Source organism: Nycticebus coucang, chromosome 5 (assembly GCF_027406575.1).
Source record: "Nycticebus coucang isolate mNycCou1 chromosome 5, mNycCou1.pri, whole genome shotgun sequence".
NCBI classification, from domain to species: Eukaryota; Metazoa; Chordata; class Mammalia; order Primates; family Lorisidae; genus Nycticebus; species Nycticebus coucang.
The window spans coordinates 132,135,156-132,161,561 of record NC_069784.1 but is presented as its reverse complement, the minus strand read 5'-3'; the positions used below and the strand labels follow the sequence as shown (position 1 = coordinate 132,161,561).

Here is a 26,406-nt window from a genome sequence, read left to right as displayed (position 1 = left end):
TGTCCTTTACTATTCCAATAATGCTGACCAAGTGAATAAAAATTATGTTCCTTTATGGAAAAAGTAGCCATTAAGGGAAGTTTGTCAACTTTAATGACTTTAGGGTGAAGACACAGAGAGGAAGAAGGTAAGCAGTAGGACCAGAGATGCGACACGGAGAGGAAGTAGGTAGGTAGTAGGACCAGAGACGCGACACGGAGAGGAAGTAGGTAGGCAGTAGGACCAGAGACGCGACACGGAGAGGAAGTAGGTAGGCAGTAGGACCAGAGACGCGACACGGAGAGGAAGTAGGTAGGCAGTAGGACCAGAGACGCGACACGGAGAGGAAGTAGGTAGGCAGTAGGACCAGAGACGCGACACGGAGAGGAAGTAGGCAGGCAGTAGGACCAGAGACGCGACACGGAGAGGAAGAAGGCAGGCAGTAGGACCAGAGACGCGACACGGAGAGGAAGAAGGCAGGCAGTAGGACCAGAGACGCGACACGGAGAGGAAGAAGGCAGGCAGTAGGACCAGAGACGCGACACGGAGAGGAAGAAGGTAGGCAGTAGGACCAGAGACGCGACACGGAGAGGAAGTAGGTAGGCAGTAGGACCAGAGACGCGACACGGAGAGGAAGTAGGTAGGTAGTAGGACCAGAGACGCGACACGGAGAGGAAGAAGGCAGGCAGTAGGACCAGAGACGCGACACGGAGAGGAAGTAGGTAGGTAGTAGGACCAGAGACGCGACACGGAGAGGAAGTAGGCAGGCAGTAGGACCAGAGACGCGACACGGAGAGGAAGAAGGCAGGCAGTAGGACCAGAGACGCGACACGGAGAGGAAGTAGGTAGGTAGTAGGACCAGAGACGCGACACGGAGAGGAAGTAGGCAGGTAGTAGGACCAGAGACGCGACACGGAGAGGAAGTAGGCAGGTAGTAGGACCAGAGACGCGACACGGAGAGGAAGTAGGCAGGCAGTAGGACCAGAGACGCGACACGGAGAGGAAGTAGGTAGGCAGTAGGACCAGAGACGCGACACGGAGAGGAAGTAGGCAGGTAGTAGGACCAGAGACGCGACACGGAGAGGAAGTAGGCAGGCAGTAGGACCAGAGACGCGACCTGGAGAGGAAGTAGGCAGGCAGTAGGACCAGAGACGCGACACGGAGAGGAAGAAGGCAGGCAGTAGGACCAGAGACGCGACACGGAGAGGAAGTAGGTAGGTAGTAGGACCAGAGACGCGACACGGAGAGGAAGTAGGCAGGTAGTAGGACCAGAGACGCGACACGGAGAGGAAGTAGGCAGGTAGTAGGACCAGAGACGCGACACGGAGAGGAAGTAGGCAGGCAGTAGGACCAGAGACGCGACACGGAGAGGAAGTAGGTAGGCAGTAGGACCAGAGACGCGACACGGAGAGGAAGTAGGCAGGCAGTAGGACCAGAGACGCGACACGGAGAGGAAGTAGGCAGGCAGTAGGACCAGAGACGCGACCTGGAGAGGAAGTAGGTAGGTAGTAGGACCAGAGACGCGACACGGAGAGGAAGTAGGTAGGTAGTAGGACCAGAGACGCGACACGGAGAGGAAGTAGGCAGGCAGTAGGACCAGAGACGCGACACGGAGAGGAAGTAGGCAGGCAGTAGGACCAGAGACGCGACACGGAGAGGAAGTAGGCAGGCAGTAGGACCAGAGACGCGACCTGGAGAGGAAGTAGGCAGGCAGTAGGACCAGAGACGCGACACGGAGAGGAAGTAGGCAGGCAGTAGGACCAGAGACGCGACCTGGAGAGGAAGTAGGCAGGCAGTAGGACCAGAGACGCGACACGGAGAGGAAGTAGGCAGGCAGTAGGACCAGAGACGCGACACGGAGAGGAAGTAGGCAGGCAGTAGGACCAGAGACGCGACACGGAGAGGAAGAAGGCAGGCAGTAGGACCAGAGACGCGACACGGAGAGGAAGTAGGCAGGCAGTAGGACCAGAGACGCGACACGGAGAGGAAGTAGGCAGGCAGTAGGACCAGAGACGCGACACGGAGAGGAAGTAGGCAGGCAGTAGGACCAGAGACGCGACACGGAGAGGAAGTAGGTAGGCAGTAGGACCAGAGACGCGACACGGAGAGGAAGAAGGCAGGCAGTAGGACCAGAGACGCGACACGGAGAGGAAGTAGGCAGGCAGTAGGACCAGAGACGCGACACGGAGAGGAAGTAGGCAGGCAGTAGGACCAGAGACGCGACACGGAGAGGAAGTAGGCAGGCAGTAGGACCAGAGACGCGACAGGGAGAGGAAGTAGGCAGGCAGTAGGACCAGAGACGCGACACGGAGAGGAAGTAGGCAGGCAGTAGGACCAGAGACGCGACACGGAGAGGAAGTAGGCAGGCAGTAGGACCAGAGACGCGACACGGAGAGGAAGTAGGCAGGCAGTAGGACCAGAAATGCGACCTGGAGAGGAAGTAGGTAGGCAGTAGGACCAGAAACGTGACCTGGCTGAAAGCAGGAGCCACGTCGGCTCTGGGACTCTTGAGGGTACAGGAGGAATTTCTTGCGAATGTCAAAGAGACGTGGTATAAAAGACTGACAAACTAGTATTCTCATCAAAATACACCTTCTTCAATAGCTTTACAGCTCAGCATACAATTCAAAGACATTTTGGGTCTGGGCAAATCCACTCAGGGTGGGGAAAGTCCGTGTGTGTTTGGATATAACAGCTTACTCGGCCTTCACCAGAAGTCCAGATCCATAGCACTTTGTGACCTATAAGAAAAGTGGCAAGTTCTGAACTTTGCTCACAGAGAACACCAGACATAAAATGCAGAGCAGCTACCAGCTCGATCTGCTCTAATCCTGGCGTGGATGTGAGGTAAGAGGCAGTGCAGGGGAAAGCAAACAGAGCAGGCAGTTTATACTCCTCTCACCAGGACAAATTAATAAAAACAAAACTTAATCTTCCCCATCTCTTACCCATTCTTATTCCTCCTCAATATTTTTCCTCTTTCTAAGATTCCTTCTTTGTTTGAGAAGCTTAATATTTGGCTGCCTTCTGAAGAAATGGGTATAGTGACAGATGAAAGACTTGTATTCATCGTATAATTCAGAATAAGGGAAAAAAATCGACTGCTGTGCATTTAAGATTCTAACAACCTTGCAATTTTGTATAGTCGCTTCCCCCACCCGTTCTTTTGAAGAAATCTGCTTTTATTCTGTTAATAACTAACCACAGTTGCAGCAGCATGGATCCGATTAGCAGTTCTTATGATACAAAGGGGAGAAGAAAGAAAGCTGTGAACAGGGTTGCCAATTTGTCCACCTGGGCCCCCAGGAGAAAGATTAGCTGAGGCGCCTGCCTGCTCCCTTTTTTTCCAGATGATCACTGCTCTCTGCTGCCTGACAGAGACAGGCCTTTTGAAAGCCAAGCCACTTTCTTTCCTTTAATAAAAGTTTCACTTGTCTCCATCCTCTCGTCACAAATTTCTCATTCTGGGTTGCAGCACTTGGTGACAACTCTGCAGCACTTGGTGACAACTCTGCCTACAATCACGGGCAGCTAGCTGCGGCAGTGCCCACACCGACCTGACCGCGCTCCCTCAGAGCCATCGCACACCCGAGAGAACTGTCCTGCCAGGGTTCGGGCAGGCCTGCAGGGTGAGGGACTGTGCCTTGCCGACCAAAAGGAGGCACGCATGGCCAGTCCGCAACTGTACCTTGCTTCTGGAAGTGAGGAGAAGCAGGAAAAGATGTATAGTTTGGGGATTAAAGATTGGAATTTGAGGAAAATGGCGTAAATAAGTGAAATTAACATGAACAGACAAAACACCGCCATTATTGGCAACCTGGTTTCTATGTATTTTCTATATAGATATAAAATTACGTGCCATTTTATGTACTAAAATAATATGCCATCTTCTTAAGCCTTTAAAAATTCATTGCATTTGGGGCAGCGCCTGTAGCTCAAGGAGTAGGGCGCCGGTCCCATATGCCGGAGGTGCTGGGTTCAAACCCAGCCCCGGCCAAAAAAAAAAAAAAAAAAAATTCATTGCATTTGTAATTACACCAAGTAATGAGAGCTTAGTTTCATAAAAAAACTCAAGACTTTTAAACTCTTGGAATAAAATTGTATCCTTTTGAAAGTAAAGAGGCAGAGAGATAAAAGCACTTTACCAGGCTGAAAATTTTAAAACAAAAAAATCCAAAGCTTCTGATTGAAATCTCCAGGATCTACAGGGTACAGCCAACACTTTATTATTTATATTTAAAGGTAATAAGCACCTGTATAATTTGCTTTGACATCACAATTCACAGCATGACATACACTTGGGTGTTTAAATAAGTGCTTTTCTTCAGAGGAAAGAGCTGGGAGGCCCAGGCAGGAAGATTGCTTTAGTTCAAGAATTCAAGACCAACATGAGAAAGACTGAGACTCCATCTCCACAAAAAAAAAAAAAAAAAAAACAGAAAAACTAGCCAGGCATTATAGCAGGCACCTGCAGACCCAGCTACTCGTGAGGCTGAAGCAGGAGGCTCACTGAGCCCAGGAGTCTGGAGGTTGCTGCGAGCTAGGCTGATGCACTCTAGCCTGTCTCCAAAGAAATAAAAAGAGCTGCATGTGCAACCCTGATCAACCTACACCCACACCCACTAGTGACACCTCTTGGGAGGTCACTGGGTAGAGGCAGATCTCTCTAGCTCTAGGAGGGGACAAGGGTAGGCCTGCTGGAAAGCAGCATGACACCCACAGGACCATGTCTCTTAGGAGCAAACCATGGCCAGAGGAAGGGTATGATGATAACTGCACAGGGATGGCAGGATGTGCCCGGGTCACCGGGGGCCTCCGCTACAGGGCTCTTCTGAGGGTGGCCTGGCACAGCTGTGACACTGTGTGGAGGAAGACGTACAACCTGGCCCACACCCTCGGGTGTTCTTCAGTGAGTCTTTCATTTCATATTTTAATTAATATTCAGCAAGCACTGTTTTGAAGTGTATCTTCCTCACAAACAAGACGCTTGTTTCTTCTTGGGCGCACATTATGCACGTGTTGGTGAAGTTCACATTCAGTCGCTGGTGACCCTTCACCCCTTCATGGTTTTCTACCCCTACTGACCTGGCTACTTGGAAATGGGAGAAATACCTGGGCAGTGACAGAGCCCTCTGCTGGGGCCAATCCGTTCTTATTTGGCCATTTTCTTTGGAGACAAGGTTAGTTGTTAATGATAGATATTTATTTAGAAATACTTGAGCAATGAAAAAATTGGGATATTAAACAATTCCAGAAATTTGCCACCATATTTACATGGCACAATTTCTGTATATACAATGGATCAGAATTGGTCAGGGTGCCACACAGGGGAAAGTTTTATTTAGAACCACTATTTCATATTCTGCTTTTAAGGGTAAAGAAAGTGAAATAATCTCTCATAGTGGAGGCTCTTTCAGGAGACAGGGAAAAAGAACAACCTTACAGTGTGTGAAAAGGAAAGGCAGAAAGATGGCTGGCTCCAAAGCACAGGAGAAATTGGGTAACAAATTTGAGAACTTTTCTTTTCTTGAATTCTCATTTTTTCCTAAGACAATTGAGTTCTTTACTTTGGCCAACATTTCTTGGGCTCCCCCTTGTGCCCAGCATTCATTGTCTGTGTGTGTGTGTGTGTGTGTGTGTGTGCGCGTGTGTGTGTGTGTGTGTGTGTGTTTGTGTGTGTGTTTTGGTGGTGATGGGGGGGGGGGTAGCAGAAAGATGCTGCTGCCTTCAAAGGGCCAGTGATGACTCTGGGAAGGTAAAGAGGCTTCAGCATCTTGAAGGATAAGTAATAGTGCCCTAGGCTGATAAAGTATGGGACAGATATCCCAGGCTAAAGGAATAACATGTATTTCTTTAATTCAGTTCTAGGAGCAAAGCTGTGACACAAAGTCAAGTTCAATGGTATTGAAGCAGAGTTCTCAACTAGTTCCTCTATTTCTAGGAAGAGGCAACAATGTCACATAAAAAACTATACACTGAGGTTCAGTTCTTTTTTTTTTTTTTTTTTTAACAAAGTGTTGTTTTTTTTTAATTTGTTTGTTTGTTGCAGTTTTTGGCCAGGGTTGGGTTTGAACCTGCCACCTCCCGCATATGGGGCCGGCACCCGACTCCTTGAGCCACAGGCTCCGCCCTGAGGTTCAGTTCTTAAAAATATGATATTATGTTTGCCTTTTTCCAAGCAGAACTTAAATGATACAATTCTTAGATTTTTATATAAAATGAACTTAAAAGTAACAACCGAATGTAAGGGATTCTGCTACTAACTGAACTAGGCCTGAGAAACACCCGTAACAGTGTTTTATTACACGAGTAATTTTTTTGTGGCAGTACAGTTGGGTAAGTTGACTATAACAAGCTAATCAACATAGGGCAGTAAGTAGTCAACTTAGAGCTGGGTCTACTCTACGGATATGTACACGTGGTGTATGTCCAATCTATGAAAATTAGGTCGACTAAAGGAGGTGGCCAATGTAGGGAGGTCAATTCTGGGATCTACTGGACATACTTTCAATTGTACCATAACCTAGTTCTAGAAAGGCAAAGGCAATATGCCACCCTTAAAAAATGAGCTATTTATTCCTAAACTATTCTGTAGTAAGAAACATATGTTCGTAACTGGGAATCCGTGTACTAGCCTCCCTTTCATTCACGCCCTATGGAACACTTTGAGGAAAGTGCTAAGTGGTATTGGACGCAAGTGGTCTTTTCCATTCTTCTTCTATTTCTTTTTTGTGTTCACAGTCTCTGCATTTCTAAGTGTCCCATAGTCCAGTCCTCAGAATTCTTCTCTCAGTATTTCTCAACCTTGGTTGCACATAATAATCACCTGGAGAGCTTTAAAAAGTACTGAGGGGATACCCCATGTCAGACCATCAGGACAGTGTCTCTGACCTGGGCTGGCATCAGATACTCCATGAAGCTAATGCAGAGAACCACTGACCTTCACCCATTCCCCAGGGCAGTAGAAGGTCCCAGACCAGCAGCTTCAGTAGCAACTGGTGATTTGTTGGAAATGCAAATTCTTGGGCTCCATCCCACACCCACTGAATCAGAAACTTGGTGTGGGGCCCAAAACTTTGTCTTCATAGACCTCCAGGTGACTATGATGCAGGTGAGCTGCCCTAGGGGAGCTCATCTTGAACTCTAATGCCTCCAGGCAAAGTATTGCCCAGATTTTTAAATCCAAATGCCTATTCACAATCTCTCTTTGGAAACCTAAAAGGAATCTCCAGTGTAACATGTTCAAAACTAAACTTTTAATTCCTCCTTCAAAAACTTGGTCCTTCATTTCCCACTGCATAGAACCACCTGCCCCACAACTGCTATGCGGATGCCGAGCCAGGACCAACCTCTGCTTGGCTCCTGAGCGGGCCCCCAGCCCCTCTGCTCCCACCCTCCCGCCTGTGCATTCTCCACTTAGCCCCCAGAAGGAGCCTTCTACAGCCCAAACTGGGTTCTGACCTTCCCTGCCTTCTCAACCTTCCAGTAGTTTCTCACCACGCCTAAAATAAATCCCTGAAGCCTAATCGTAACCTAGACGCCCTGTGGAACTACAGACGCTGGCCCTTAGCTACCCTCTGACCTGACTGCTGACTCGCCCTGTCTCCCCTCCAGCTGTGTGCAGTATGTGCCATGCCCGATGCCCCAAGCACGGCGCCGACCCAGCCTGTACCTTTGGGGCCTGGGTGCTGCCCCCCTAGGTGCTCAGCTGGATTGTTCCTGACCTTCCTTCACTTCTCTTGTTCAAATATCAATTTCTAAGGGATATCTTCTCTAACTATTGCTATCTAAAGAAATATCTGATTTTTTTCTTCACGACACTGGACAATAAAGAATATACTTGTGTATTTCCCATTTTCATTAGAATCTAAGTTTCAGGAGGTGAGCACAGTGGCTCATGCCTATGATCCCAGTGACTTGGGAGGTTGAGGCAGGAGGACCATTCAAGCCTAGGCGTTCAAGGCCCCAGTGAGTTATGGTCATGCCATTGCACTTTCTAGCCTGGGCAACAGAGTGCGATCTCATCTCTTATTTAAAAAAAAAAAAAAAAGGATGTGAGTTTCATGAGGCCAAGGGCCCTTTGCTGTTCAGTACATTTACCCCAGTTCCTAGAACATACCTACAGCACAGCATACACTCAGTACTCTGCTAAGTGAAGGAAGAGAATGCTAAAATGAGGAAGGAAGAAAAACGAGCAAAGGGGCAGGCCAGCCTTCCACAGGACACTACCTGCTGCATCCAACAGCAAAAGCACACCATGTTACTTGTCTCAAGCCACCCAATGAAGTTAATATATTTGGCATCCTCTGCGAGGTCACACTCTTGGCATTCTGCTATATGCACTTAATGTAGCTTTCCAGTACAAACGCTTTATGTCACTTTCTGTTTGGAAGGGAGAACATCAACATTAACAATTCCTGGTTATACCACTTATAAACATGCAGATGTGGATTATTAAAGATTAATGCATTTTAGGATTGGTGTCAGCATTCCGCTTGTCTCATGCCCAAACCAATTCTGTTCTTCATTAGTCAATGACAAGCCATATCACCCTGTTATGGAAGAGAAATCAAAGGTGCAAGTGTGTGAATTGAGAATAAGTGATGAAACTGATTAGTAAGAGGCTGAATGGCTATAATCAATCAACACATCATCATAATCCTGGCTCCCAGGTTATCAGAAGATTGGGAAATAAACCTAACACTCTCTTTTACATGGTTCTGTTTCTTTCACAACTGTTACTAATTCCCTCTCAGAAGACACAGTAATATGCCAGTAGTTTGTGAAATCAATTTAGGAGCACCTTGACCGAGAACACTACGCATTTTGCCACCAACTTCTAAAATGTAGTCAAACGATTTTTGAAACTTTTTCCTCGTAAGCTAAAATTAGTCCATAAAAGCTTTTGTACCCTCCATTCTGAGTCCTCGTTCCCAGTACAGACAGAAAATACAGAAGGCCGATGCCAATAGCATTTCAACACAGGCAGCACACTGCACATTCCAGAAGTAATAATGCTCCGTTAACGTGGAGATTTAGAGAAGTGACAGTCTGCTCAGCTCAAGAAACGGACGCACACAACGGACAAGGTGTCTTTAGTGCTTCTTCAGTGAGCAATGTGGAAAAGTAACAGAAGTGGGTGTAGATTGCTGGATCAGCCACGTAAACACATGAGTCAGTGCTGAGATTACAGAGCAAGAAAAAGGCACATAGTATTGCCTTGGTGACAGAGGTTTTCCAGTATTTTCAGGGAATGGAAATTAATAGGAGAGTTTAAACTGAACTAACTTATTTTCAATTAATAGGAGCAGCAAAACCAAATGAGAATACATATTTTGAAAAATTTCTAATGTTTTTCTATTTCTGAATGTGGAAGAAACTGGGGAAAGGCTTAATTTGAAGTTTGTTGGAATGGAAGAAATGAAGAGACCTGAAAACAAGAAGAAATACTCATTCCCCAACTTTCAGAATACCTGTTTTGAGTCAGAAGTGACTTCTGAAGGAGAAACGTGCTCAGAATTCTGGTCACAGGGCAGCAGTGGGGGAATCGGAGAATGTTCACGACCAAGTACTGAGTTTCTACGGTCAGGATCTCAGTCTAAATTCTAAATCAGTACTTCAAAGGGGAGACTGTTCATACTCCCAACAGCTAAGCCATACAGAACTGCAACCCCATCTCTTGAAAAGACAAAACACACTCTGCTTTCTTAACTATTGCGAAGCATCATTTGGAAGGAATAGGAAATTAGTTTTGTGTAACAGGCAAATATTTTACTTTGTCAGGAAAAAAATACTGGCTTAAGTTCTCTTTGGTTTGTAGAACTGCTGAATTCATGTTTTCTGTGCTGCCACAGATTAAAAACATAGATATATCAATGGCATTTTGTGTTAAAAAAAAATTTTTTTTTCCCTGCTTAGCTTGCCAATAAGCAGCATGTATCTTCCCTGCAACAAGCTGTTGTAGGATTTCTACCTCCAGAGAAGCCAAAAAGGAATATTTGATAGATGTTTTAAAATAAGATTATCAGGTAGGGTGACTGCACAGACTTTCAAGTAAAAAATGTTACACGAGATGCCGTTTCAGAGTCTGCTAATGTTATCACGAAAGGAAACTGGCTTAAAACAATTCACACATTAACTCATAGTTGTACCCAGAGTTTTACTAAGAACAAATTTTAAAAAGTGGAAAATGTATTTAAGATAGGTTACGGCTTCAGCCTTAAGAGACCTAAAACCCCAGGGAAAACGGATTAAACCCAAGGGAGCCCTTGGTTTGCATCCTCTATCACTCATTTTGTAGGTGCTCATCTTGACAAACTGGACCAGAGGCTATCATTTCCCCTCACTAAAAAACCCGTCCTGCTCACTCAGGCCTGTGACTAACTCCCAACTGCAATCCATTTTTCTCTTTCCCATAATAGCATCCTTCCAGAATCTGATTGTCTGAATGTCAAATTTAGCAAGAAAATTAGTTTTCTGACCAGAATATCTTCTCGTTTGTATCTGTAGCTGTATCATAGAAACCTACGTGGCTCTCACCTGCGGAGGGACGGGGCTGGAGGAGCACTTCCACAGAGGGGCTCTACAAATACCACAGCGCCCAAAGGGTTATTTTCCACATTTAATCTGACATTTGCCACCCTTTCTGTAGCTCGTACTTTCCGTGTCTGTGATTCTCCTGAGGGTACAAATCCATCATGGCTCGTTGTGACGTCCGATGCATTTCTCAGCACCTAGGAACAGACCTGATACGGCTTCAGAGAATTAGGCTGAACTTGAAGTGTCTGGTGCTTCGTGAGCGAGGGAGGGCTGGCCCAGGTTACTCCTCTTCTATTGGCTTGTAACACCTGTGGTCCTTTTCTAAGGACAGCAACTAAAGTTACATACCAGGCTCAAATTCAGGTTAGCAGAGGGGCACCATGTTCTGGGCGCTGCGAGAGGCTCCCAAAGGCAGCTCCTTCCCTGGAGGACCTTCCTGGGGAAGGTGGGGGCAGCTGGCTGGAGCAAAGGAAAGGGAGGGGGAGGAGGGAGACACACACGAGGAGGGCAGCAGCCAGGGCTGGAGGTGAGTGAAAGATTCCTTCTATCTTGGCCTCCAGCCTTTGCAGTCTCCACCCTGAAACCACCAGACCCACTCCTCACTCCCATTCACCCAGCCATCATCTACAGAGAAGCCAGGTGGGAGTGGAGCCAACCCAAACAGCAAAGTACACAAGCTTAATTTTAAAAAAAGGAATTTTATTTTCATATTTGATGCAACTCCATTTTGTTTCTGTTTGTGCTGGCAAGGACGACTGGGACTTTGATGAGACTTCCTGTAATAAACACCCAACACTGTTCAAGAAGAACACCAGCCAGGAAACAAATGGCTATTTGTCATGGGGCTAATGTGAACACCTAATTTTGTATTCTTGGATCTAATTATCATCAGCGGCCTTCTGGTGAAAGTCATATAAGTCTACCTAAAATTGGCCTTGGTATAAATGCCAAATGCCAAAAAATGTGGGGGGAAAAGTCTACTCAGGAATTTACAATTTGTCATCACCGCCTGAACATGTTAAGGTTTATAAATAAAAGTGGTAACTAGAGTATAAACAGTTAATATTTGCCTTCCTGTACCCTTATCCCCTGTATGTTCATGCTTCTTAGTATTTATTAATTTATTTTGTTTTATTTTTGTTTTTAAGGCAAAGAGTTCTACTCTGCTACCCTGAGTTTGAGTGCTATCACAGCTCACAGCAACCTCAAATTCTTGGGCTCAAGAGATCCTCCTGCCTCAGCCTGCCTGGCACTTACAGGCACCGGCCACAATACTCAGCTAGTTTTTCTACTTTTAGTACAGACCGGATCTCATTCTTGCTCAGGTTGGTCTCAAACTCCTGAGCTCAGGTGATGTACCCATCTCGGCCTCTCAGAGTGCTGGGATTACAGGCAGGAGCCACTGTGCCCAACCACACTTCAAACAGGGCTGCTGCTTACAGCATATGCAGGAAAAAGCTGACAAAAGCCTTTGGCCAACAAAATAGCTATAAAAATTTCAGTCCATTTACATTTTTGCTTTGTTAGTAAACTGGAATGGTTGGCTCTAGAGGCAAAACCAGTGAAATTAACATCCACTGAATCTTCTGGCAACAGCGGTGTGTTCCAGGGTTGTGCTGAGTCAGCTTCCATCAAGCTTATGGGGGCACTTACTCTCAGCCTAGGATCTACATAATATATCCAGAACCTGGCAGTTCTCCTGAAACCAAAGTTTTAACTCCAGGATGTAACCCAAGAAGCAGCATAAGTATGATGTGATGGGATCATTCATTAGAAGAGAAACATAAGCCTGAGCTAGAGCAAGACTTCATCTCTAAAAAATAGCTGGTGGTGTGGCGGGCGCCTGAAGTCCCAGCTACTTGGGAGGCTGAGGCAAGAGAATCACTTGAGCCTAAGAGTTTCAGGTTGCTGTGAGCTGTGACACCAAAGCACTCTATTGAGGGTGACAAAGTAAAACTGTCTCCAAAAAAAAAGGAGAAATATAATGTTTAATATTATACATTTAGAATGAACTATACCAGATTTGCTTAATTTAAATATACAGCATATATATAAACACTACAAATTAGAAAGATGAAGATATTTCACTCTGTACATATAATGTGTCACCAGGAAGAAGAGAAAGAAATGAAGGCAGAGTAAGTTTAAAAAACAAGGAAATGTACAAAGGCACTGAGGGGAATGTATACTGGCTGTTTCTGTTCTCAAATGCTTGTTTAGGATAAATAACTAGCCCTGAATTCTTACAATGCTGGAGCCCAATAACGTGCAAACAAAGAGAGAGATCCATGTGGCTACTTAACACAGAAAATCTCCAGCCTGCTGTTTACAAGAACGCGGGAAGGGAAGTCCTGCTGAGCTATGGCCCTGGCAGGGCCAGCACCGTGCCAGCGCATCACTCTAGGTCTGTGAGGCAGTGAGGTGGGAGGGCGCATCTGCGCTGGCTGGAGGACTGGTTCAACAGGCCTGAAAAAGAGTCAGCCACTTGGGATGCTGTCCGGGGCTATTTATCTACCTTTGTGACACTTCTCATCAGCTGTCAATTTCTTTTACCAGGGCAGAAATGGAGAAAAATGATCGCTCTTTTCCAACAAATCCTGGGAAAGCAACGCCAAGAAGAATCCCTGAAAACATTGTGGCTTTTCCTCATCCCACCTGTCAGCTACACAACAGCTGCACGTTTACCGTGACTGGCCAGGGAGGCGAGGATGGGACGAGCCGACTGCCAGGTGCAGAGAGGCAGCAGCAAGAACAGAGGGTAACTGGAGGGGGAGAGGCCAGAGAGGAGCCGGTCCAGGGAAGAGGAAGCAGGGAGGGGGAGGGGAGAAAGTGCAGGGCTACACGCAGAAAAAGGAGGGAAATTCCAGACAGAAACCTCCAAGCCACAGCTGAGCACATGCCCTAGAAAGCAGGTCACTGCCACATAATATTGGAAGGTCCCTGGGGTAGACTCAGAACCAATGAAGGTTGATTACAGATTGTTTTAGGATCTTATCTAGAGATCAACAAAATTTAAACATAAGGGCTAGAGATGGGAAAAGGAGGAGTGAAATAGGCCTAATTACTCCCCACAGAACAGCGATTTGCATTCAATTAAAAATAAAAAACAAAATCTAAGTATCAGCTTTATAATCCTCTCCAAAGAATGGCTTTATTACCCATGACCACAAGTTCACACAAATACATAATATAATGTAAGTTGAGTAACTCAATATATTTAATAATTCCCAGAGAATAAGGATGTGGATCTCAGGGAAATGTTGATTTAAAAAAATTGTTTTTGAAGTACATAGTGGCTGGGTAGAGAGAAAGGGAAATAGACAACCATAATTTTTTGACAAACCTCATTGAAATAGCATCACATAAAATTTTTGATGAACATCTATCAAAAACTTACATCTGAATGTCCCTAGGCACAGCTGGGAAGAGGACAAATGGGAAATACCTGGATTCAAGCCACAGGCCACCCCCAGAGGTCTGGGACGAGGGTGCTGAGTGACCGGCTCTTCTGTGTGCAGCAGAGCAGGCTGCCCCTGCCCACAAGAGCGCAGGCTGGATGTCAAACCCTCGTCCCTGTGCAGCGTACAGCAGCCCTGTCCAGAGTCACTGAGGGGGAGGGGAGTACTGCTCAGAGTCAGTCCACGGTATCTCCACACACGCAAAAAGAGTGAAATAACCGAGATTTCCCAACTCCACTACCTATGCTCTACTGCCTGTCCCTCACAGAAATCAATCTGTCCCAATTTAAGTGAAGCAGAGGTTACATATTTTTATGTATAGAGACAACAGCGAAAATTCTGTTCATCTCTGGAGTACAGTCTTCTCACTTCCTTGTTCCCTAGTCTTCCACTTAATCTCCTCAGGCCTAATCCCTAAGAAGAACAAGACCTATCTGGTTGTTCTAGTTGGAATAAATAGGAATTCAACTTTGTGAAAATTCATGTAGCTAGCTCCAGCAGTCCTACTCAACCACCTCAGTGAACACAAGTTCTGGGAACTTGATACACACTTCTTCTGAACTATACCAAACCGCCATTGGATTATCAATCAGGACAGATGCGCTGCCAAAACCCACTGCACAACTCTGGGCAGTAATTATCACAGACAAGTCTCCAGGTCTCAGTCTGAAAAATAATAATAACCGTGACTGCAACAGTAAAATCCAGCAGGCCCTGAATGCTTACCAGGTACCTGCCTCCTGTGCAGAAACACATCTCATAACTGCCTTATGATATACAGCTATCATCTTTACAGATGTCAAACCTGAGGTACAGAGAGACTTAGACACTCCCTCAAGGTTACAAAGGGATTGTGAAGGCATGCCCACTTAAAACCTTCTTTGCAATTCCACTTGGGAGAAAGATGAATAAATGCCAAAATTACTATTGGACTTTCTAAAAGGCTTTTCCTCTTAGAATCATCCTAATTTTAAAAAACTTCTATTTGTCACATTTATTAATACATGATTTGATAGCATATTAACTTCACATTCAGCAAAAATAGTAAAAAGAAGTTAGGCTTGGTACAGTGGACGGATGCCTGTATTCCTAGCACTTTGAGAAGTCAAGGTGGGAGGATCAGTTTAGGCCAGGAGTTAAGAGACAAGCTTAGGCAACATGGGGAGTGCCTGTCTCTACCAAAAATTGAAAAGTTAGCTGGGCATTGTGGAGGGTGCCTGTAGTCCCAGCTACTCAGGAGGCTGAGGTGGGTGGATAACTTGAGCCCAGGAGTTGACCGTTGCACTGAGCTCTGATGATGCCACTGCACTCTAGCATGGGCTATAGAGTGAAACACCTATCTTTAAAAAAATGTGAAAAAAGAATTTAATTGAAGTGTATGCCATCAAAAGAAGGTGGAACTTTTGCTGCCTAATTTCTTCCTTGTACTAAATTTAATCAAGTCACTTTATCAAGCACCATGCAGGTGTTGGCTGCAGAGGTGCTGATCTGGAATAGCACAGTAAAACAAAATGCAGACGCATCTCTTGGTGACAGGACACAATTATAAGAGGGACTTAACCTAACAATTGCAATCAGTGTAACCTGGTTCTTTGTACCCTCACTGAATCCCCCAAAATAAAAAAAGTGCAGGCCCTGGGTAGTTATAGCTTTTCTAACACAAGTTTAAAAAACCATATGCTTTAAATTAAATTTCTAAGAGCGTAGAAAGCTTTCTATTTAAAAAGGAGTTAACAGAGAGAAATGATAATCCAGTCCCTGTCCTCTGTGACCATACCTACAGCTACTGTCAATGATGGGGATCATTTGTGACCCCGAGTAAACCAAGGACCAGCTTGTACCTGCTCATGCTTTTACCAGTTATATTTGCTGAGCTGAGGCCAGGCGAGGTGGCTCACACCCAATAACTCTAGAACTCTGGGAGGCCGGGTGGGAGGATTGCTTAAGCTCAGGAGTTCAAGACCAGCCTGAACAAGAGTGAGATCCTAAAATGTAGGGTAGAGAGTGAGTCTCTACTAAAAATAGAAAACGAGCCTGGCGTTGTGGTGTGTGCCTGTAGTCCCAGCTACTCGGGAGGCTGGGAAGATTGCTTGAGCCCAGGAATTTGAGGTTGCTGTGAGGTAGGCTAATGCTACAGTACTCCAGCCTGGGCAACAGAGTAAGACCCTGTCACGAACAAACAAGAAACATAACATAGGAAGCAGAAGATAAGGAGGATGTCTGATGACTACAATAACTGAACACAGGAGTCAGCTGCAACATGAATTCCTCGTATCCAAAGGGCAGAAGGGTTTGAATCAGTAAGAATGCCCCAAACATGTTCTGGCTGATAAGTACAGATCCTAACAGTATTTCAGGAAATAAGTGCTCTGGCAAATATTAAATAAAACTATAAAAAAGAGGCCAATACTAGTCAATGACCTCAATTTAGTAGCACTCATCAACAGAGGATCTTATTTAACAGAATCATTACAAAACATACCGCTAACATGAATAATTTTCTATTTCTAGCATAGTTAAATGTGCAAACCTAAATATCAAAGTAGTAGATCATTTTATTAATGGGTGGTTATATTCATTTGTTAATTAGCTTTAGGCGCTATTACTGTACAGGGGTGTCCAGAAAGTATCCAGCCACGCCTGTGAAAAACAGAAACACACACAACTGCATACTTTCTGGATAGCCCTTGGTACTTAGCTGAGAATTCAGTTATACTTAGTTACACACAGTCCTGTCACCAGGTTTTAAAATAGTAACGTAACAGAAAACGGGGGGTGGCGCCTGTGGCTCAATGTGTAGGGCACCGGCCCCAAATACTGAGGGTGGCAGGTTGAAACCCGGCCTGGCCAAACTGCAACAACAACAAAAAAATAAATTGCCGGGCGTTGTGGCGGGCACCTGTAATCCCAGCTACTCGGGAGACTGAGGTAAGAGAATCACCTAAGCCCAAGAGGTGGAAGTTGCTGTGAGCTGTGATGCCACAGCACTCTACCAAGGGTGACAAAGTAAGACTCCATCTCAAAAAAAAAAAAAGTAATGGAAAATGAGTTGCTGTGGATGAACACTTGATCTGTCTTTACTACACTGTGAGATGATAATTATTAAGAAAGTGAGTACCTGGAATACTTGCAGGAGAAATTGGGCCAGACCGCGACTGGTTGCTTCCTACGGGAGAGCCAACAGGAGAAGGCGACGGGCCCCCCGGGATGCTGGAGAGATGGGGGGAAGCGTGTGGAGAGAAAGGCGACTGGGCCGGGTTGCTCTGGTCCCCCTGGCTGCCTGTGGACCCGGATGCACTGACCGCTGAGCTCAGAGTTGCTTCCGTTCCCGTGGGGAGGTCGTCGATGGAGCCTGACAGATCCTGAGGAGAAAGAGGAGTGTTTATTTATGAAGTAACGTACTGTGAACCAAAACCTGATCATATAAAGGCGGTCTGAAAACTGTAACGGTGCCCCTTCAGAGACAAAACTTTTCTGGATAGCACCCAAAATTCAGAGCATGGCTATGTTTTATTAGGAGACTTTAATGAAGTCTTTCATCAGTGGAACCCACAAGATCCTGACTATTTCCGTACAAAGGACTAAAGCTGTACCTCTCTTTCACAAAACCATCCTCATACAGTGTGCCGTCAGCTGTCAGCACCTGGTCCCTCACACCTGCTCAAAGAGCCACACAAGACAGACTTCCTCTGGCCAGTGACTTACCATTGGAATCAAGTGTTTGATTCTAAAATGATTACTCAATAAAATAAAAGCCATCAGCTTTGAGCCCTTTTATTTAGAATTCAATATTGGTGGACTATGTGAATTTCAAACGAGGGATATTCTATCTCACAGCAGTCATAATTTTAACCAAACTTTGTGATGAGAAATTCTTAGATTTTAGCTACCTGCAAAGTGCCATTATAATAAAACAGTGATATGTATGTTTTCATATGATACTATGAAAATAAACTTCTTTGAAGTTACATTGGCAGAAATGAGTCCTAAAGTTACATCTTACTTTTTATACCCGTTTTACATTGTTAACGCCATCTGATTTTATCATAATTCTCTCTGAGGCCATTATTAAAATCCCCATTTGACAGGTACAGAAAACTAAAGCTCAGTGAGGCAGCTGTTGTTGAAGGGTACACTACTGAGAACAAAACGCAGTAGCTAAAAATGACCAAGGGAAGATGAGAAAATAGAAAGGAGAACACTATCCGTGGCACATTCAACAGAAGGAGAGGAGGACAGAGACCCTGTTTCGGCCTTCATTGCTGCACCACGGCCTACACGGGGCCAGCACCAGCAGGTGCTCCGTCGGTTGATGCAAGCCTGCAGGGATGATGACTGGATTCTATCTACATCAACAACTCCACAGATCCAGTCAAGACCGAGGGCTGGATGCTGAGTGCCTTCTAAAAGTTGCAGTATAAAAGATATTTGTCCTGGTAACTTAAAGACGAACTAGTACAGAATGAAATCAGACATGCCTGGCTATGTTACTGTCTGCAAGACGCAGGCGGTCCTCTACTCATTCAATTTTATCAATGTTTAATTTTGCCTCACTGCTTACTACTGGGACTTCTGAAACTAGGGCTTAGAAAAGTGATAGAGAAGATGCTTAAGATTCTAAGAATAAATCCAGAACAGCAGGTACACAAGAAGAGAAAGCAGAGCTGGTTACGGGTCTTCAGGGTGCCCCAAGATGTCACAAAGCCACATGATGTCACATGATTAGGAGCCTCGTTCCCTGGGCATTTAGCTGTTAGTCATCTGTTATTGTATGTAATTAACTTTTCTTTTTGAAAAATGTAACCTGTAGCGCAGTGGTTATGGTGCCAGCTACATACACAGGGGCTGGTGTGTTTGAACCTGGCCAGGCCCTGCTAAAACAACAATGACAATTACAACAACAATAAAAATAGCTGGGCATTGTGGTGGTCGCCTGTAGTCCCAGCTACTCAAGAGGCTGAGACAAGAGAATTCCTTAAGTCCAAGACTTTGAGGTTGCTGTGAGCTGTGACACCACAGCACTCTACTGAGGGCGACACAGTGAGACTCAAGTCTCGAAAAAAAAAAAATATAGATTAATATATTCTAAGGTAGAGCTGATGAGAACCTAATATAAACATGAATGCTATGGAAAAAGCCATGCTAATAATAATATCTTTCTAAGTAAAATGGGAAATATCTTTTTTTTTAAGAGACAGAGTCTCACTTTGTCACCCTTGATAGAGTGCTGTGGCGTCACAGCTCACAGCAACCTCCAGCTCTTGGGCTTAGGTGATTCTCTTGCCTCAGCCTCCTGAGTAGCTGGGACTACAGGCGCCCACCATAATGCCTGGCTATTTTTTTGTTGCAGTTTGGCCAGGGCTGGGTTTGAACCCACCACCCTCAGTATATGGGGCCAGCGCCCCATCCAATGAGCCACAGGCGCCACCCAGGAAATATCTTAATTCTATGAAAAACCTCAATGTCAAATAACTGTGCTCATGAAAAACAGCATAATAGGGTAGGTTATAAAAAAACACCCCTAGAAAAAGTATATTCAAATATTCAAAACGAAATGAAGTAAACTGAATCAGACTTTTAGAATCCAGAGACAAATACATATACATTTCTGCTAAGGGCACGTGAGATGTATGAAGCAGAACTCTGCACATAAGACTTTGTATTTAATTAATTACTGGGTTTAAGGAGAGTAGCTGGCAAAGAGACCAACTGGCCTGCAAACCTGAGAATACTGACTACCTGGTTCCTATAGAAAATATTTGCTGACCCCAATTTGAAGAACCACCTATCCTAGTATCATCTCTACTGCCTCTGCCTCTTCTTTAGGGGAAACATCTGAAATGCACAGAGGCTGTACTACACATCCCGAAGTGCACAAGCTCTGACAAGAACAGGAGCTCACTTCATTACTACACATCCACCTGAAAAACACTTGTGAAGAGGTCCTAAGCCTCCAGGCATCTTCTGTAAGAATGGGTGGAGGCCTCCACTAGTTAGATGCTGAGACAATACCTACCAAATGGCTATTCCTAATAAACAAGGGCGAGCTGGACAACAATCAGTTGTAAATATGATTTTCACAATTCTTTAGAGGAAAAAAATTCATAGATAAGTAGCTATAAAACTGTTTTCTGTTATACCACATACAGAGTTAAACATAGAAAACACAATACAGATTTAATTTTTAAAAAATCATCACCAGAGGGCTGGGCATGCTGCCTCACGCCTGTAATCTCAGCACTCTGGGAGGCCGAGGCAGGTGCACTGCTTGAGGTCAGGAGTTCAAGACCAGCATGAGCAATAGCGAGAACACGTCTCCACTAAAAATAGAAAAACTAGCCAGGTGCTATGGTGGGTGCCTGTAGCCCTGGACACTCAGGAGGCTGGAAAGGAGGATCGCTTGAGCATAGGAGTGTGAGGCTGTACCGAGCTATGATGATGCCACTGTACTCTAGCCTGGGGGACAAGAGTGAAACTGTGTTTAAAAAAAAAAAATCACCAGTAAAATAATTTTATGCAAATCTCTCTTCATAAAAAACAATATGTTATTTGGAAATTCTTGTAGTTCTCTGCACAACCTACAAGTTCCTTCCCCATCCTCACTTAAAATTCCATGTTATGGCTGAAAAAATGACATAGATGGGTGTTGAGAGAGCTTCATTCAAGCTGCAAAGGCATCAAAAGCATTTCTGTTATTCAACAAGCTCATCAAGGAAATATCAAGAGAAAAACATAAAACTGTGGCTTTCTTCACGTTCATGTGTCATCACATGAACAGAATTTCAACGCTGACTAGACCTCAGTGTAACAGAAGAGTAATAAAAAGATATAATTATTATATTACTATTATATACACGTAACTTTTATATGTAAATTATGCAGAAATATTCCCGCCCTGTAGATACTTAGGGTATCCCTATGTAGAGCTATCTTAAAACACACTAATAAAAGAAGTTCAACAGTGGTTTAAGCATTCAGCCTAGTTAACAAAGAAGCTCTGTAACTAATACTCCTCTAGAGGACAATTTAGTCAGCAGGGCACCAGCTCTATTCTTCTTTTGTAAGTACTATCAGATCTATGATGCCTGTAAAGAACAGAGAGACCTCACTGCATCTCATTCTAACCAAGGCACCTTCAAGCTACAATGCTTTCATTTATCTTGCTAGAAAGCTGGCAGGTAAGGTAATTGCAGGCAGCCTCGTTTAAGAGGTTGGAGTCCCCCTGCCCCACAGCATTCCTTAAATCCTTCCTCTTTTTTTTTGATGGAGTGATTGGAAAGGCAATGGCTTCAGTGGCTCTCATGAATAGTAAAATCACTATTTTACCCTCATAACTTGATCTGGTGAAATATTGCCATCAAATTGGGGTTTTCAGTATCTGACGTCTCTCAGAAAACCGAATACTTCCCAGCACAACAAAAATAACATTAACTGCTATGATCAGTGGGTATTTCTTTTAAAATCTCTGCCTTAAAACACAAAACACCACAAAGCTGTTTTACTTTAAAACTTAACTGAAATGAAAGTTCTCTGTGAAGACTTTCCCCTGCAGCCTCATCCTTCCACCATCTCTTTGCCCATGTAAAATTTTCATTCTAACCCTAGTGACAAGTGTTAAGAAATTTCACTGTGCTACTTGGGAGGCTGAGGCAAGAGAATCGCTTAAACCTAAGAGTTTGAAGTTGCTGTGAGCTGTGATGCCACAGCACTCTACTGAGGGCAACATAATGAGACTCTCTCGGTTTTTTTTTTTTTTTTTTTTTTTGGTAGAGACAGAGTTTCACTTTATGGCCCTCGGGTAGAGTGCCGTGGCATCACACAGCTCACAGCAACCTCCAACTCCTGGGCTTACGCGATTCTCTTGCCTCAGCCTCCTGAGCAGCTGGGACTACAGGCGCCCGGCTATTTTTTGGTTGCAGTTTGGCCGGGGCTGGGTTTGAACCCGTCACCCTCGGTATATGGGGCTGGTGCCCTACCGACTGAGCCACAGGCGCTACCGACTGAGCCACAGGCCTGAGACTCTCACAAAAAAAAACAAAAAAAAGAAAGAGAGGAAAAGAAAAAAGAAATGTCACTGTGCTAAGAATAAAATGCCCACGAGTAAGTAATAACAATCTTCTCAAACTTTGATGAGAGAAACATTTATGAATTAATGTACAGCACAAATATGTTCCTCATTAAGTGTGTCAGGACAGAGCTGGGGAGGGCTGTGACAGAAGGGATGTATGTGGGAAGGTGCCACAAAGAATGTGCACAGAAAAGATTTTAAAAGATCTGCAGCTAAATAGAACAGACATGTAACAACAAGTATAAATATTCTTTCATGTCTATATATTGTGTGTGATCCTCCCTGAAAACATTTTATATTAACACATCATGACTCACTATGTCAAAAGACATGGCCGGTTTTGATGGTATTCAATTTAGTGTAAGTTAGCTTACCAAGGGATAAATTCAGTCAATACTAGTGATGCTTTACTATCTTAAAGGACTGGGAACGAGTCAGAAAATGTTACTCCCTTGCTTAATTAAATAAGTGGGTTTTTAAAAAAGCAAATGAACTCCAAAATACTCTAAGCTATGGTTCTCAATACGATTAGGTGATGGTATTAGATCAGGCGCTGAAAGAGCAGCCGCCAAGCACTGCACACGTTCGGGCATCTCTCGCTCCGAAGTGCCCCTGGAGAGCACGAGGATAAACACTGAATTAGAAACAGAGAAGATATTTCAATCAATGAGACTAGCTCAGGTCTCTTGTTTAAGGATTTTAATAGGATACAGTTAATGATTTCTCACTGTGACTTCCCATGGGTTTAAAGCATAGGTTAAAATACCAATTCAATGGTCTTCAAAAAAAGTCTTAGTCATCTTCAAAAGCAGAAACAGTGTTTCTTCTCCTTTGTAGAATATTAAGTGTGTATTTTTTCTTCTTCACTCTTTAACTAGACCCTGACCTTTCTTAAGGGTAGTGACTTCCTTGTGCCAGGTGTCCTGGTTAAGGGAGGGTAGATTTGACCGTTTGCTGCTAATGTCACTGAACTTAAAGGCTCTGCAATGAAACACAGCTGCAAGCACTACAAAGTCACCCAGCACACGCAGGCACCTCTAACTTCCCCATAATGCTTGATGGAAGCGACTGACTTAGGTGGTAAAATTCAGCAATGAATCCTGAGCCCTCTGTTCCCAGTCAACATCCCAGAGGTCAAGTCCAGCCTCCCTAGACTCTCTGTTCTTAGAAACGTACTGTAAAATTAATTTCCATGACGTTTAAAGGTTTTTTCTCAGCACAAACCTATGCTGTAACAGGGTATTTCAAGATACCTACACCAAAGTCTCTGTCACTCTTATTTGTCTATACGACAACTGTGTTAAAAGCTTAGATTCTTACCCAAATGACAAAAATTCAAAAAGGCACCAGAAAAACAGAATCCACGAAGAAAAGCCTTCTAAGCACTAACTGTTAGGCCATAAAAGCCATCTTTGTTCCAAGTTACATACGTTTCACTTTTTAGTTCAACAAGTCCAAATAAAAATTTACCTCTTCATCATGTGACAATATACACCTAGGGCATACATGGCCTTAAGACATAAGAGCTCAACTGGGAAGAAAATGCTTGATATTAATTTAAAAATAGACAGAAGCTCCACAAATGACAAAACCATACCCCAAGCCAGGGATAACACAAGGAAAATTAATGAAGCAAAGCTGATATTAAGACAGGTAGCCAAGAACTGCTTTTTGGAAAAACGACGTTCACCTGACTCATTTGCATTCCTTCTCAAGCAGCAATTCCATCACAGGTAACTGAGTTTAAGGAGACCCTTACCAGACAATTAGCTGGGCGGCACCTGTGGCTCAAAGTAGTCGGGAGCTGGCCCCATATGCTGGAGGTGGTGGGTTCAAACCCAGCACCGGCCAAAGAAAAAAAAAAAAAAATCCCCCAAGACAATTAGCTAAACTGACACTATACAAAAGCCAGATTCAGAGGGAAGCATACTATTATAGATAAACGTCGTAATAATGGTTATATTTACTTTGGTTTTTAAAAACCAAAACCTAAAACAAAGGCTATTCTCAAAGGTCCTTGGGTTAAAACTCCTGCTGTGAAATGTGCTGCTGTTCTAAACTGAGAAGTGGTAAACAATCTAAGTGTAAAATATGCATCATATAAGGGATTTTCCTCTCACTGCACAGGCCTCAGGGGGTTCCTAAAATATTCTCAGTTTTTAAACTCTACCCAGGAGATTCTCTGCTTTCCACTATTAACAGTCTCAAGAAATTATGCAGACTGGAAAGAACAACAATTAGGCCTTTTAATATAGTTTGGGCAGTCTTGAACTTAAACATGATTTGGTAAGAAAAATTACATGTAAATTTGTTTTTGTTGTGGAATTTGGGATTAACCTTCCTTTAGAAATAGCATTACCCTTCCTGGTTAGACTCGCACCACTAGCCTCATAACTGATAATGATGAAGACCTCGATGATGATGATTTTAACAACCAGTACTACCACTGATTTAGGGCCTTCTAAGGGCCAGAGATACTATAGCCATTTTCTTACTGAGGAAACAACAGTATCTTGTTACTACCAGGTAGAATATTTTTTAAAATCTCATTTTATTGCCAAACATACAGGGTGGCCATAAAATTCGTGTACAATTTAAAAATGCACATGAACTTCTGGCCACCCTGTATATAAGACCCATCTGGACCCCAAGTCAAGGCCCAAGTCAACGTCAAAAAACACTTTTAAAAAGATTCACATAAATAACCATTGGTCCTTTATTAACTACTACTGATGAAATTAAAGCTGTGTAACAAAGTAAGAATATCAAGTGATCTGACTGATCACCCTTAAGCAAGCCGGAGCTGTGGGGTGGGTGAGAGAAAAGGAGAAGGCAGCCTTTCCATGTGGGTGGCACTTTATATATAAGTGGCTTATACACTTAGAAGTTGTTCTAGCACAGCGTCTCGATGAAAAGAGACAAACAACTAAACAGGTAAATTATGATAAAAAGCAGAAAATTCTATGACAGGGGTGAATGAGTAAGTCGTAGAATACAGAATGGAAGTCTTCACCTCGGGAACCTTGACCCAGGCACTGCTGTCTGTGCCAGGCCCGCACCAGGCGCGAAGCGTGCGCTCTGGACACGCAGGGCAGGTGGCGCCAGACAGTGGGCAGAGATGAGGCACAGAGCGGGGCTGCGCTACCTCCTGGAGGGCTTGCACGTTTAGGGAGCAAGAGGAGCTCAGGGCTGCTCGAAAAAGGGCAGCAGAGAGGGAAAAAGGCCAAGGAAGATGGGCTAACGTTTTCACAAAGCAGGAAGCCAACGAAGGTCCAGGTGTGGCTTTTAATACTGTCAGAAGCGAGGGAAAAAACGTAGCGGGTGCCAAATAAGAAACGTTAAAACATTTTTTTTTAAGTCACATCCGTAAGTGTTTATGAACTAACAATACTTTAAACATGATTAAAATTGGCTGGCTATGGTGGCTCACGCCTATAATAATCCTAGCACTCTGGGAGGCTGAGATGGGTGGATTGCTTGGGCTCAGGAATTCCAGACCAGCGTGAGCAAGAGTAAGACTCACTCTCTACTAAAAACAGAAAAACTAGCTTAATGTTGTGGTGGGTGCCTGTAGTTCCAGTTAGTCGGGAGGTTGAGGCAAGAGGATTGCTTTAGCCCAAGAGTTTGACGTTGCTGTAAGCTAGGCTGATGCCACAGCCCTCTACCCAGGGTGACAGAATGAGACTGTCTCAAAAAATAAATAAAATAAAATAACACGAAATAAAATAAAATTCCTGATACTTTTGGCATAGTATAAAATTAAACAAATAGACCAATACCACAATGACAACAAACGTACCTAAGTGACTTTAGTCCTGGTTAAATATCACCTGCTTTCTAGATTGCAATAATTTCATGAATCTCCAAGGTCATTCTACTCATTTCAGCTCTCTGTAATGTATTAATATAAAACGGGGCGAAAGATGCACACTTTACTGTAAAACAGCACTAGAGTATCTAAAAACTAACAGCGGGTAACAAATGCTTTTAGCAGATTATGTTCTCTCTCTCTCTCTCTTTTTCCCCTTTTTTGAGACAGGGTCTTGCTCTGTCCCCCAGGCTGAAACGCAATGGTGCAATCATAGCTCACAGCAACCTCAAATTCCCAGGCTCAAGTGACCTTCCTACCGCATGCCACCATGCCCAGCCAATTTTTATATATTTTTTCTGTGCAGGGTCTCACTATGTTGCCCAGATTGCTCTCAAAGTACTGGCCTCAGGAAATCCTTCTGTCTAGGTCTCCCAAGTGCTGAGATGACAGGCCTGAGGCACTCACTGCACCTGGCCTAGATTATACAGTCTCTTAATTCTATTTTATTCCAAGCCCTTAGTGACAAAAGCCAAGGCATTTAGTTATAAAGG

At 44.2% G+C, this 26,406-nt stretch overlaps 1 protein-coding gene across 9 annotated transcripts in view; it reads right to left on the bottom strand.

Annotated features, from left to right (window-relative positions):
* Positions 1-26,406, bottom strand: part of ARID1B (AT-rich interaction domain 1B) — a 420,254-nt gene that overhangs the window by 105,541 nt on the left and 288,307 nt on the right. For all 9 annotated transcript variants that reach the window (XM_053590570.1, XM_053590575.1, XM_053590567.1 and 6 more), the window contains one exon: positions 17,095-17,338. In XM_053590570.1, the coding sequence (XP_053446545.1) occupies positions 17,095-17,338 (244 nt within the window). The remainder of the gene's footprint in view (positions 1-17,094; positions 17,339-26,406) is intronic.